At 42.4% G+C, this 14,233-nt stretch overlaps 1 protein-coding gene across 1 annotated transcript in view; it reads right to left on the bottom strand.

Annotated features, from left to right (window-relative positions):
- Positions 1 to 14,233, bottom strand: part of LOC138261625 (SCO-spondin-like) — a 1,514,343-nt gene that overhangs the window by 402,063 nt on the left and 1,098,047 nt on the right. The window contains exon 90 of the mRNA XM_069210750.1: positions 8,488 to 8,728. Within this exon, the coding sequence (XP_069066851.1) occupies positions 8,488 to 8,728 (241 nt within the window). The remainder of the gene's footprint in view (positions 1 to 8,487; positions 8,729 to 14,233) is intronic.

The following is a 14,233-nucleotide window of genomic DNA, read 5'->3' as shown; positions in this document are numbered from 1 at the left end:
AGGCACCGCTAGTTAGCCAGAACTCAACCCGGATTTGGGGTGACAAGGGTCCTCTGCCGTGGGTTAGACTTAGTCCCCAACACTGCGAACGATCTTGCCGCCCAAAAATCCAATAGTCTCATTAGGATAATGAGAGCCTACGCGACATGGCGCCGCCAACGTTTGGTCTGGCTCTAATTTTCGGGTCCACCATTGTCTCTCGGTCTCATATATGATAATGATCCCTCAGTTCCTTTAACGGAGACATCCGTGGCACTGAGGATTTCCACCACCGCGATATAGGTAACCCTAAATATAGCGGATGGTTGTTCAAGCTTGAACCTTAAAAGGAAAGACCCTGTTTTGGTGTGCCCTCTCTGAACTAGTGATGTTTTTCTAATGGCGAATCCCCAGGTAATACAAATAGCTCTTAATATGAGACAGCCGCTCACAGCACATTTGCTTGCACATGGTCTTACGGTCCAGGGTGGTCCAGTCACATTTGTGGTGGCCGCCCATGCAGCCTATAGAACAGAACTTTTCTACTCCTGGGTCACATTACCAGCAGTTGATGGGAATACAAATGCATTTCACACATATACGGTTGCGAACGTGCCTGGCCAGTACAGGGCGTACGCATACCTAGAGATACCTCTAACTTATCAAGAACATAATAATTGGCTTGATGGCGCACTACCCTATACTATATTGCCAGTAAGGTTAGGTCCACTGAGTAATGATGGTCCGACCTGGCCTTTATTGGCCACATATACACCACATCCTGCGGTTGCAAATATGCCGGTGGCTGAAGTTCGTCATTTATATACAGACTTAACGGCTACATATAGACGCTTAGTACAATTTGTGATGCAGACACTAAATACGAACCCAGCGTGTGCTGCTCCAGCACAACAACATGCAGTAGCTCCAGGTATAAACCCGGTGACTGTACACTCTATCATGGGTAAAGTTCCAGCAAAACAGGAGGAGACTCCATTTTGGCTGGCGCAGAAAATTAATAGATAAACATAGAATATTAACTATGTGTTTACCATTTAGCATGGTTCCGACAGTGTAATACATGAGGCACGGTGTTTGCTGCGCTCTACACAACGGCACACGGTACACCGGCATTAGCGAACCTACCGGAAGTGCTTAAAAACAGATTCAGGATGAATACGGGGCTGCCCCAGCCTTAGATTTAGGAATGCAACTGATGGGCAACTTTGCCACGGTTTCTTCAATAATACTAAGTAATTTTAAAGGGGAGGCAGTTGCACTTGCGGTGCATGTGCGTTTCGTGACGTCCCACAACTAGATCAGGAGCGGGAACTGCCTAAAATAATAGCGTAAACATGGTCCAGTATCGGTCGAGATAGCCTAGGGGCTAGACCGCAAAAACCACAGTTTCAGGGAAAAGTTAGTAAAGACAATGTTAAACAACAACCTGAGGGTAATAAGAAGCGCTGGGAGAAAAAACAACAGACACCTAAAAAAGAAAGGGGGGAATCTCCACATACGGAGACCCCGCAGACTAGGTATAATCTCAGAAATAGGGATAATTTGAAAATGCCTGATAGATATCAATACACTGATACACGCCAATCTCGTTCCTTTCAGGACTCATCGGAAAAGAGAAATGAGAGAGGTGGGCGGTCAGAGCGGAGAACAAAGTACATGAAACCAAGACAGGAATTACAACGCTCTTCGGAGGTTTCTGTCAAGAAGGAAGAGAAACCGATACAACAAAAACAGCAGTTTAAAAAGAAAAAAGTGGCGGCAGTCTCAGTTAGACATGCCACACAAGAAGAGAGTTCTCTTGAAGAACAAGACTTGGGCACTATTACTGCTAGACAGCACGGCAGAGGTCACAATAGTTCGCCGGAATCTTCTAGAGCATCTGGAGGTGAAAGCAACTGATGACTTCATACAAGTTGAAACAGCAGATATGCGTGTCTCTGAACCCGATAGGGTGTATACAGTGACTTTACAATTGGAAGGAGACATTGAACGCACTATAAACGCGATCTTTTGGGATTGTGTAGTCAAGATATATGACATTTTGCTGGCTGAGCAGGATTGGCCGCCTGACTTTGTTCGCACTTGCCCGGTTGGAGAGGAGGTTATTAAACCTTCGTTCTCACCACTTGTTCCAGGGGAACTCGCAGAGTCCTATTGCATCAAATGGGCTCTAGCTCAGGCACCTGCCTTATATAGAAATCACGTAGGATGGGATAGGGATTCCCCATATCATGTAATTCCGATTAAAGGTGAACCTGAGGCCTAACCGCAGTATCCTATAAAACATGAAGCAAGGGCACCGGTGAGGGAAATACTTACACAACTAGAATACCAGGGAGTAATTGAACCTTGTGTCTCACCGATGAATAATCCCTTATTCACTGTAGCTAAACTGGACCATTCATATATATTAGTCTTAGACTACAGACATTTGAACGGACATACACGTACATATGCAATACAAAATTCACATAGCGCCGCACTGATGAACAACATTGTGCAGAAAAAATACAAAACGAATTTAGACATCTTGAATGGTTTCTTCTGCCAGAATATAGCACCCGAAAGCAGGGATTTGACAAGCTTTAGCACGTTAGGCTCCCAGAAAAAATTCAGTTGTTTACCTCAGGGGTATAAGAATAGCCCAGGACTGTTTGCGGCTTGTGTGACTGCAATTTTACACGAGTTGGACCCTGAAGCATTGTCTTATGTAGACGATATATATCTCACAGATGACGAGTTACTACACCATTTAAGACGGGTAGCCCGCATTGTTGTAGGGTTTGCCAAAATTGGCTACAAATTTAACTTTAAAAAATCTAAAATTGCCTTCCTCAGCGTCATATTCCTGGGATATGAGCTGTCGAATGAAGGTAAGAGCCTAGCGCCACAATTTTTAGAAAAATGTGCACAATTGCAACCACCTAATACGATTAAGAAACTCCAATCATTGTTGGGCTTTCTAAATTTTGGCAGAACATACATTCCTGATTATGCTACACGCATAAAACCTTTATACAAATTAATCCGTCCTGATTTTTCAAGCAAATTTTGGACAATTGAACATACACATACTCTTTTGGAGTTACAAGCAGACCTCCTTGCTGCAAAACATTTACATACAATAAGACGCATTTGGTCATCAGGGTGATAGCTGGGGCCATTGGGTTTACGTATGTCACATTTAATGAAGGTGAGACAGTCCCGATTGGATACAAGTCCCACTTGTATTCGGCTGCTGAACAACGATTTGCACCAACAGAGAAAATTCTCACTGCTGTACAGATGGCTGTTATTAAGGAACAACCCCTTGCCCAGGGTAAACACATTATAGTTGTTTCCCCTATTCCAGCCCTGGAGGCTGTTACAAAAGCGAGCGTTCCTAACGCAAAAGCATTACACCCGCGATGGATACAATGGGCTACGTCTTTAACAACCACTGATGTAGATTACATTTTCGACCCAAAATTACGAACTCAGGAATTTCTGCAATATGAAGTAGAATATCCAGTTCCCGCTGACACGTTGCCTATTGATCAATATCAAGTAGTCATGTACACCGATGGCTCTGCGCAACCGGCGGTGGGGACAAAACACCAATATTCTGCTGCATGTGCTGTAGTGAGCGCCCATATGGAGGGGGAAGAATTCTGCCCCCAGCATACTTATACACAAACCTTAGGGGATTGTACAGCACAATTGGCTGAGCTGCAAGCTCTACTGATGGCATTAGAACATACGGATCCGACACAGTTCACACTGATTGCTTGTGATTCGTATTATTGTGTCCAGTCTTTTAATGAATACCTACATTATTGGCGCTTGAATGGGTTCAGAGATTCAAAGGGTAACACCATAAAACACAGACTACTGTGGGGGAAGGTAGCAGACCTGAAAGAGACGCTACCCAAAGTCCATGTTGTACATACTCTTGGACACCAGCGCGTTGGAATACACGTTGCTGGGAATACTTTGGCTGATGAAGCCGTAAAGTCGGCAGTGGCAGTTGCCACTGTGGCCGCAGTGACTCGTTCGAGTTCCAAACCAGACACAGAGATTCTGGCTGCCATAAAAGCTATGGTTGATGGCACGCCTTTTCCTAAAGGATTTCCTAATAATTATCAATACTTCATGGGAAGTATGCTCAAAGCTGAGGTTAAAACCTAGTGTAGGCATACGCGAGATCTCCAATAAAGTTGTAAGACCACAATTGATTAATGTAGCACATGAGGGAGTGGCATCTGCACATTCTGGCGTGGCCGCCACAATTTCGCTATTACAGGCCCGTTACTGGTGGCCTGGTCTTTATAAAGAGACTAAGCAGTATGTCCTTTGTTGTGACATCTGTCAACAAATTAAAGTTTCAACAGCTAAGCGCCCGCCGCAGACACGCCTCTTAATATCTAACAGACCATTACCAAGTGTGCATTTGGATCATTGCGGTCCACTCACACCAGAAAGTGCATACAAATATATACTAGTCGCTGTTGATTCTTGCTCCAGATTTGTGTGGGTGTGGCCACAGCGCTCGGCTGACACTCGAACTGTTATTAAAGATTTGCGTATCTTTGTCGGTACATATGCAGTTGCGGCATTCCATTCGGACCAGGGCCCTGCTTTTGCCTCAAGGGCGTTCAGGGACACCATGGCTTCGTTGGGGGTCCAGCTTCAGTTCTCGTCTCCGTTTCACCCCGAGAGAAATTCTGTTGTGGCGCGATTAAACCGCGATTTAAAGAAATCCTTAACAGCCAGAGTATTAGGTACGGGTCGTAGTTGGCTAACCCACCTGTACGGAGTTCAGAGGGCACTGAATAACCTGCCTAGAAGGTCCCTGCGGGGTTGGGGAGGTGGGGCGTTTTAGGTTTTGGGGCAGGATGGGGGTCAGGGGTTTTTAGGTTTTGGAGCAGGGGTTGGGGCGGGGCGTTTTAGGTTTTGGGGTGGGGGGTCGGGGGTTTTAGGTTTTGGTGCGGGGTTGGGGGGGTGGGGCGTTTTAGGTTTTGGGGCGGGGTGGAGGGTTAGGGGATTTTAGGTTTTGGGGCAGGGGTTGGGGGGCGGGCGTTTTAGGTTTTGGGGTGGGGGTGGAGGGTCGGGGGTTTTATGTTTTGGGGTGGGGTTGGGGGGGTGGGGCGTTTTAGGTTTTTGGGCAGGGGTGGGAGGTGAGGGGTTTTAGGTTTTGGGGTGGGGTGGGGCGTTTTAGGTTTTGGGGCGGAGGTGGGGGGTCAGGGGGTTTTAGATTTTGGGGTGGGGTTAGGGGGGAGGGGCGTTTTAGGTTTTGGGGCGGGGTGGGGGGTCAGGGGTTTTTAGGTTTTGGGGTGGGGTTGGGGGGGCGTTTTAGGTTTTAGGGCGGAGGTGGGGGGTCAGGGGGTTTTAGGTTTTGGGGTGGGGTTGGGGGGAGGGGCGTTTTAGGTTTTGGGGCAGGGGGTGGGGGGGCGGCCGTTTTAGGTTTTGGGGTGGGGTTGGGGGGTGGGGCATTTTAGGTTTTGGGGCGGGGGTGGGGGGTCAGGGGGTTTTAGGTTTTGGGGTGGGGTTGGGGGTGTGGGGCGTTTTAGGTTTTGGGGCGGGTTGGGGGGTCAGGGGGTTTTAGGTTTTGGGGTGGGGTTGGGGGGGTGAGGCGTTTTAGGTTTTGGGGTGGGGTGGAGGGTCAGGGGGTTTTAGGTTTTGGGGCAGGGGTTGGGGGTGGGGCGTTTTAGGTTTTGGGGTGGGGTGGGGGTCAGGGGTTTTAGGTTTTGGGGTGGGGGTGGGGGGTCAGGGGGGTTTAGGTTTTGGGGTGGGGTTGGGGGGGCGGGCGTTTTAGGTATTGTGGTGGGGTTGGGCGGTTGGGGTGACGCATGCAGAATCAATGGGTGCCTATTACTAATGCCTTTACCAGGAATGCCTTTACAACGAAATATCGTTGTTAAGGCATTGTTGGTAAAGGCATTAGTAGTAACAACGAGGTCGGTGTTCCGACTTCATTGTTCAGGCACTCGTTGTTTTGGCAGTTGGCGTTCCGTCGTACAACAGCACTTGGTTACTAGGGTCACTTATTGTACTTACCTCTAGTGTTCCTATCTGCCTCCAGTCCCTAGCTAACTACCAAATTTACCTTGGTTGGGGTCACTGTTTCACATTCCACTTGTTTGGTATATGGTTTGGCCCTTCCCTAGGGCCCTGTGTATTTTTATGCTATTTTGGATGGTTATTTTGTATATATATATATAAATATTGTGTGTAGATATTGCCAAAGGGAGATGTGACAATGCTAGGTCAGTAGTAGTGCTGTAATTAAGTATCCTTTATTTTTGCAGCACTTGTGTGGTTCTTTCTTGTGAGTGAGTTACTGTCTGACTACTGTGGTATTGCAAGTGCTTTACATTCCTCCTGGATAAGCTTTAGCTGCTCGCCCCAGCTACCCCTAGAGAGCTTTTGCTATCTGGACACCTATTCACTATCACTAAGGGATGCCTGCACTCAGTATAGGGTGCCACACCATAGGTGTGCACCATAAATTGAGTCAGCCTCCTACAAGCACACCTGAATTGTTAAGTCTCCAACTTTAAGCATCTATTTAAAGCAGATTGCAAATGCAGACCATTTGAGGGAGGTGGGAGCGATATGTGCCTACTAGCTCAGCTTCCCTCTGATTAACACGTTCAAAATGAACAATCAGCTGTGGGTTCCATAAGCGGTTAAAGCATGTTTTACTATTTTATATTTATTTACAACTCTAACAATGGCCACTGACTTGTGTATTTGGTAAACCTCTTCTTCTTTGACCCATTTGTTCATCTACCATAAAATAGCCTTGAGACATTTCAACCACCATGGGGCACCAAACCTTGAGTTATGGAAATGTATCGTTCATCGAAAATACAGTATTGTTAATAGCGACTTATTCAGAAAATATTAATTTAGCATTCACTGTAGTCTCATCCGACAAACCTGCAGAGAATCTCGCACACTCGGATTGTCTAGGAAACTGACAGCCCGGCTCTCTTTCAGTTGCTACACTATGATCTCCACATATCTCCACATACTCATTTTAGACCTCCTGCTAGATCCTGAACACAAAACATATTTAACTGGGCAGACAGATCTTGAACTTCCGCCTTAAAACGTTCTGCTTGTGACCTTTAGAGGGCGCTTCTGCAAATGCTGCTGCATAAAGTTATCCTTAGTGCCTTGATGTAAAATACAGGTGTCCGAGATTTGGATAGGAACCTATGATTTTATGACAGGCAAGGCGGCTAATACTATGCCTCCCTTTCACACTCACCGTTAATATTTTATGTGCTTCTTCTATTGTCTTTTTCGCACCTGGTCCAACTTAACTTCTTCTGGGTTGGTCTTCGATCATATGATGGTGCGCTGCATCCAGTTCTACCAGCTAATCATGCTTTCTGCACGTTTCAGTAAGAAAGAACCTTGCTGACTATGTTTTATGATGTCATCATCCGTAATGACACACTCGTTTAATTTAAAGGGACCATCCGTCCAGATGGAGGAAAACAGTTCTCATTACCCAGCATGTCATCTAATAATTACCAACAATAAACATGTTATAATGTTGCTTTGTTTGAATATGTCAGCTGTTGGTTTGAGATGTATTGTGATAAATGTTACTGCTGACAGAGATAGCATTGAATAATTAATAATTATTGCCTCTCGGTCTGTTTTACAATGATTATTTCCTATCCAAGACGAAGCAGAAATGCATTTTTAAATTAATTAGATTCCATTAAATGAAATTATTTATGTCCCTTTGAGCTAATCCTTACTATACACACACAGCAACCATAGTGCTTAAATTAATTTATAAAACAATGAAGTTAAGAACATAAAATTAGGAAAGCTACCCTAATCCAAATGCTGATGCTAAAATTAAGCAGCGTTTATTTATTTTTATTACATCACTTAAATTAAGTTACATTAAATTAATATTTTAATTAGAAATTGTTACCTAACACCCAATTCAGACCTTAGCCACACCCATTTGTAATAATTGTCTTCAATTAATCTTATTGAATTATTATAAATAAATTATTTTAAAAAATGTAAAACCTTAACCTTGCCTTAATGGTTATTTTAGCCATAACCCTAACTCTTACCAAGGTTTAAAATTCATTTATAAAAATTGCAATCATACTTATTGAAATAAAATAAAATTAAAACAAATATACATAAAATCCAACCATTTGACACTCACAGAGAGGAAAAGGTATAAAATGTGGTGGCAAAAAGAGGTAAATGTGAAGTCAGTTCTGAAAATGTAATGGTTAGAAGAGGGAATCTAGGAGAGAGAGTGGAAGACCCCTCTCTCGCCTCAAGGAAATGGTTGTTTGACAGCAGATGTATAGCTCTAAGGGCAAACCTTCCACTTAACATTGGAAGTGCAACCATGAACTTGTTTTTGGAGGTGTTATCAGCGCCTCCTCAGTTTTGCTCTGCCTTGTTGCAACTCAGCGAAAGTGTAAATAAATGCTAACACAGCTTGCTTTGGCTTCTCACCTGAACCTGGTCTGAATGCCTCTCTCGCAGGTAACGCTGCAGTGGGACCAGGCAGACCACAGGCTCCAGCGACAATCTAGTGTGGGGCAGGTCTCGTTGGTGCAGATGAGCTGTCCGTCTAAACATGTGCAGTTGTTACATTCATCTTGATGGAAGCTGCCTGATGCCCAGCTATGTCCATGTGAGTCCGTACACTCGCAGTGTTGTGGCAGGATGCAAGCGCCATCTTGTTCCAGGAGCCCTAAATAACAACGAATGACAGAACAGATTTAAGGTGACACAAACTACTCAACTTCTTAATCCATTAAAGACCTGATGAGGACGAGAGATAAGGGGCACATCACAGAGCTCAGGAACTGATAGTAGGAGTCTGTGAAGCCCTGCAAAAGATAAAAGGACAAAAAAGATTTGGTTGGTATATTTCAATTTGCTGAACTGCTTACTGACTCAATAAACGTTCTTTTAATAATTGACACGCTATTAGCTATTTTCAAAAGGGACAGCATTTAGGACTTCTAAGGGTTACACCTGCAATGCTACTGGCCTGCCTCTGTGGCTACCTATGCAACCCACGGAGTTCTAAGATCAGGCATCTCCAGAATATGAGGTTACGAGAGATGTACGTTTGTAAATCACGACTCTAGGACGGTACTGGCATATTTTGCCACGTTGGAATTTTTCCGATGGGCTGCTGGCTATGGGCTGTCATGGCCCACTCATGACCCCATTCTAGTCACATCCTCCAGCAGTGTGTGACTGGTTTTAATATTTTTGCGTGGGTTGATTTTTGTATCTAAAAAAGTCAGAAGTCAGGGCACTCGTGAATCAAAAACCAATTAAGTATAGAGAAATTTAAAAGTCCTTGTTGTGCCGATAGGGAATCATGTGAAGAAACTGGCGATCATGAAGAAATGTATTCTTGGAAGACAGATTACATCACAGTAATAGAGAACAATCCTTAAAATCATGTAGCAACCAACGCCAACATGTGTTTCGTCTTGAGAGAGAGTAAAATCTCTAAAGACTTCATCAGGGCTGGAATAAACAAAGAATATGTCACAGAAAAGTGGTAAAATAACCTCTGTAACAATAAAATTACATTGAGTGACATGAGAAAATCACTCCCACCGTGATGTATAGTGTAATAAGTATAAAACCAGAGCGTGACATTAGTGTGATAAGTATACAAGGGAGTTAACTATTCCTCCTAAATAAATATACAGTGTATAAAGGGAAAAAAAGGAAAAAGGAAAAGGAGGTCACATGTCGTAAGAGTGCAGCGTATCAGGGTAAATACTCGTGATAGCACAATACATTAGGTTAAGATAGCTAGTAAATATACAAAGAGGAAAGGTTGCTGTATCATAATCAGTGCACGTCCTTCATTCCACAATAACTAAAAAGTTCAAGGGAAGAATATCAGAGGACAGAGGAGGCCAAATATATACAAAAGTACACTCAATTTCATCCTATGTATGTATATAAATCAAGAGGTCAAAAAATAGCTAAGGCGTACCTGTGCTAATATCTATACATCAGTTAGTATTATGAATCCGGGAAAATTCCAGGATAACCAACTATATTGAAGCAGAAAGAGAAAGATATGTGTCACCGGGGACATAGCCTGAATGTCGTAAAACAAACTCTATCAGTTCATAATCAGAAATAATGGCCAAGATAAATTACCCAGACTAACCTAGTGGTGGCTGAGAATAAGAGAAATTCAGGAAATCGTGGCGCTTATAGCATCGAGTATCCTTGAGTGAAAAAAATAAAAAAACAAAAAAAACACCCATCAGTAAGCTGCCGAAACCTTTAATGCCCAAAGTGTATAATACGCGCTATTAAAACAAAGTATATCAAAACTAACCTTATTAGTACCCACAAATTGAAATATATATCCAGACAGTATGGCGCCTGTAACTTTGAGTATCCTACAGTAAAGGTAAAGAGACCCGTCAATAGACTAGCGCAAAAACATTATGCCGGCTTTATATAATATGAATTAATAAAGCATCACTCAAAGATCTCAAAAAGAGATCGGAAAGTAGCCATCCCTGAAGTTAAAACCCGCTTACCTATTTGTACGTAAACTAATATGTTGGAGCGGGAAACCGCATGTGTATCTAAGCGCGGTATCTCGTAGTACCTGTTCCAAATTGCGATCACAACGTACAAACGGCAGGCGCCCAATTAAAGCTTGAGCTCCGTATAATCATTGATCGCAATGGAAATAGGACTAACATGCTGCTATTAGGTGTCGCCATCTTGCAGTGATGAAAAAAAGGGGAAAAAAGATAGCAAAAATAGGAGTAGGACTATGATAAAAGCTATATGGCCGCCATATTGTGAAATAAACCCATCATGAAAATTCGAATATAAAGCCATAATAATGTGATCTGAGGCTCAAGGAGTTGATAGGTATAAATAAATGAAATGAGGTAATGAAGCATAAATATGTTGCGGGGGGACTGAAACAAAGGTGAAATGCCATAACTATGATACAACCAGAAATAGCCTATCATAGAATTATAGAACAAAGCATGAGACCAATCTAGTGAGTATAGAGTTGGTGTGACAATAGGGTACAGAATGCATAGTATATCCCATACTGTGAAAAGACAGGAAGTCAATACATACAGTCAGCAATATCGAGCAAAATCAAAAAATCAGAAATTACAAAATCAAAAAAATCTAAAATTCAAAAAAGGACCTCATTAAGTAGTACGTCAAAAAAGGAAGAAAATAACAATAGACATTAACAATAGATTGTTGAAAACTGGGTATACAAAACTCAAGTCAGGTGTATCACAAAAACAGTTGTAAGTATTGAAATCAAACATCTAAAATACACGAATACAGTCAAGTATATCGTAGATACAGAGGAGGTATTACAATGGATCGTATGGAAGGATGACAAGAATTGATTATATATACAAACAAAGAAAACAGTGGTGTCTTATCCATTCCCTAAATAATATTCCATCTCAAAATTAGTATTGAGGCCCCCCTCCACCGCTCTGAGTTTGAGAATCCAGTAGCACTCTTTTCTCCTGAGTGCTAACTCTCTGTTGCCTCCCCTTGGGTCTTTGTTGATGTGATCAATACCAAAAAATTCAAACCCACAGGTATTGTTTACTACCGGGCACTGCCTCATGTGGCTGACTATGGGATATCTTATATCATCCTATCTTAAAGCCCTAAAGTGTTCGCTTGCCCTTATTTTGAGTGGCCTGATGGTGCTACCAACATAATAGAGGCCACATTTGCATAGGATCATGTAGATGACAAAGCTGGTATCACATGTAATGTTGTGATTAATGCTAAATTGGGATCCAGTCGAACTCATAAAAGTACATGCTGCTATTAGGTGTCGCCATCTTGCAGTGATGAAAAAAAGGGGAAAAAAGATAGCAAAAATAGGAGTAGGACTATGATAAAAGCTATATGGCCGCCATATTGTGAAATAAACCCATCATGAAAATTCGAATATAAAGCCATAATAATGTGATCTGAGGCTCAAGGAGTTGATAGGTATAAATAAATGAAATGAGGTAATGAAGCATAAATATGTTGCGGGGGGACTGAAACAAAGGTGAAATGCCATAACTATGATACAACCAGAAATAGCCTATCATAGAATTATAGAACAAAGCATGAGACCAATCTAGTGAGTATAGAGTTGGTGTGACAATAGGGTACAGAATGCATAGTATATCCCATACTGTGAAAAGACGGGAAGTCAATACATACAGTCAGCAATATCGAGCAAAATCAAAAAATCAGAAATTACAAAATCAAAAAAATCAAAAATTCAAAAAAGGACCTCATTAAGTAGTACGTCAAAAAAGGAAGAAAATAACAATAGACATTAACAATAGATTGTTGAAAACTGGGTATACAAAACTCAAGTCAGGTGTATCACAAAAACAGTTGTAAGTATTGAAATCAAACATCTAAAATACACGAATACAGTCAAGTATATCGTAGATACAGAGGAGGTATTACAATGGATCGTATGGAAGGATGACAAGAATTGATTATATATACAAACAAAGAAAACAGTGGTGTCTTATCCATTCCCTAAATAATATTCCATCTCAAAATTAGTATTGAGGCCCCCCTCCACCGCTCTGAGTTTGAGAATCCAGTAGCACTCTTTTCTCCTGAGTGCTAACTCTCTGTTGCCTCCCCTTGAGTCTTTGTTGATGTGATCAATACCAAAAAATTCAAACCCACAGGTATTGTTTACTACCGGGCACTGCCTCATGTGGCTGACTATGGGATATCTTATATCATCCTGTCTTAAAGCCCTAAAGTGTTCGCTTGCCCTTATTTTGAGTGGCCTGATGGTGCTACCAACATAATAGAGGCCACATTTGCATAGGATCATGTAGATGACAAAGCTGGTATCACATGTAATGTTGTGATTAATGCTAAATTGGGATCCAGTCGAACTCATAAAAGTAGTGATGCCTGATTTAGCCCAGCGGCACATGCCACAATGTCCACATTTGTAAAACCCTTTGCTCCGGTTGCTGAGCCAATTATCCTGAGTCCGTTTAGTGCGATAGCTGGGGCATAGACAGCTCTTTAGAGTCTTACCCCTTCTGAAAGTCAGGACCGGTTTAGCTGCGATCACCTCCTTGAGGTTAGGGTCTGTAGTTAGTAGGTGCCAATGTCTATTCATGCAATTCTGTAGTAAAATGGCTGTCCTTGTATAGTTAGTTACACATCGGATAACATCAGTACTACGTCTATGTCTCTGATTAAGTGTATCTGGTCTTTTCAGACGTAATGCTCTATCACGAGCTTTCTCAATCACCTTCAGGGGATAATCACGTGCCCTGAATCTATCGCTCATGTCTTCAATGCATGAGACAAAATCTTCATCTAAACTACAGTTCTTTCTGGCCCGTACCATCTCCTCGTACGGTATTGAATTGATCTGATGTGTTGGGTGTGCGCTGCGTGCATGTAGAATAGAGTTACATGCAGTACTCTTTCTGTAGAGTCGACTTTCTATTTTATTCTCATGAATGAATAATTCTACATCTAGAAAGGCAATGTTGGTAACATTGTGAACTGTGGTAAATTGTATGTTATAGTCATTTGTATTTAGGTAGCACACAAAATCTTTTAGTCTGTGCAGATCCCCCGTCCAGATCATGAGACAGTCGTCTATGTATCTGCCCCAGAAGAGTATGTCCGAAATCCATGTGCTACCCTTCTCACTCCAAATCATATCTTGTTCAAATAGTCCCATAAAAAGGTTGGCGTAAGCTGGGGAGAATTTAGATCCCATTGCTACCCCTTGCTTCTGGCGATACCACTCGTTTTTAAATAGAAAGACATTGTTATTTAAGATAAGATCAACCATACTCAATAGCATGTCCGTGTGTCCATAAAGATTAGCTGGTCTTTTGTGAAGGAAATAACATAAAGCTTCCTTACCCATTTTGTGGTTAATACTGGTATAAAGGGAAATTACATCTAGTGTGACCAGGGTCATTCCTGATTCCCAGGTGATGTCAGAAAGAGTACTTAAAATGTGTTTGGTATCCTTGATATAGGATGGTAGGTTTATTACAAAAGGTTGTAGAAAAATATCCACATACTCAGACAGTCTTTCTGTGGGGCCACCTATGCCTGAAACAATAGGCCTCCCTTGTGGTGATGTCGGGTGTTTATGTATCTTGGGTAAAGTATAAATACAGGGGTATCTGGGTCTAAGGACACGGAGATA

The sequence above is a fragment of the Pleurodeles waltl genome, chromosome 10 (genome assembly GCF_031143425.1).
Source record: "Pleurodeles waltl isolate 20211129_DDA chromosome 10, aPleWal1.hap1.20221129, whole genome shotgun sequence".
In the NCBI taxonomy this organism is placed as follows: domain Eukaryota; kingdom Metazoa; phylum Chordata; class Amphibia; order Caudata; family Salamandridae; genus Pleurodeles; species Pleurodeles waltl.
The sequence above is the reverse complement of the archived record's forward strand: the minus strand, read 5'-3'. Positions and strand labels throughout refer to the sequence as shown.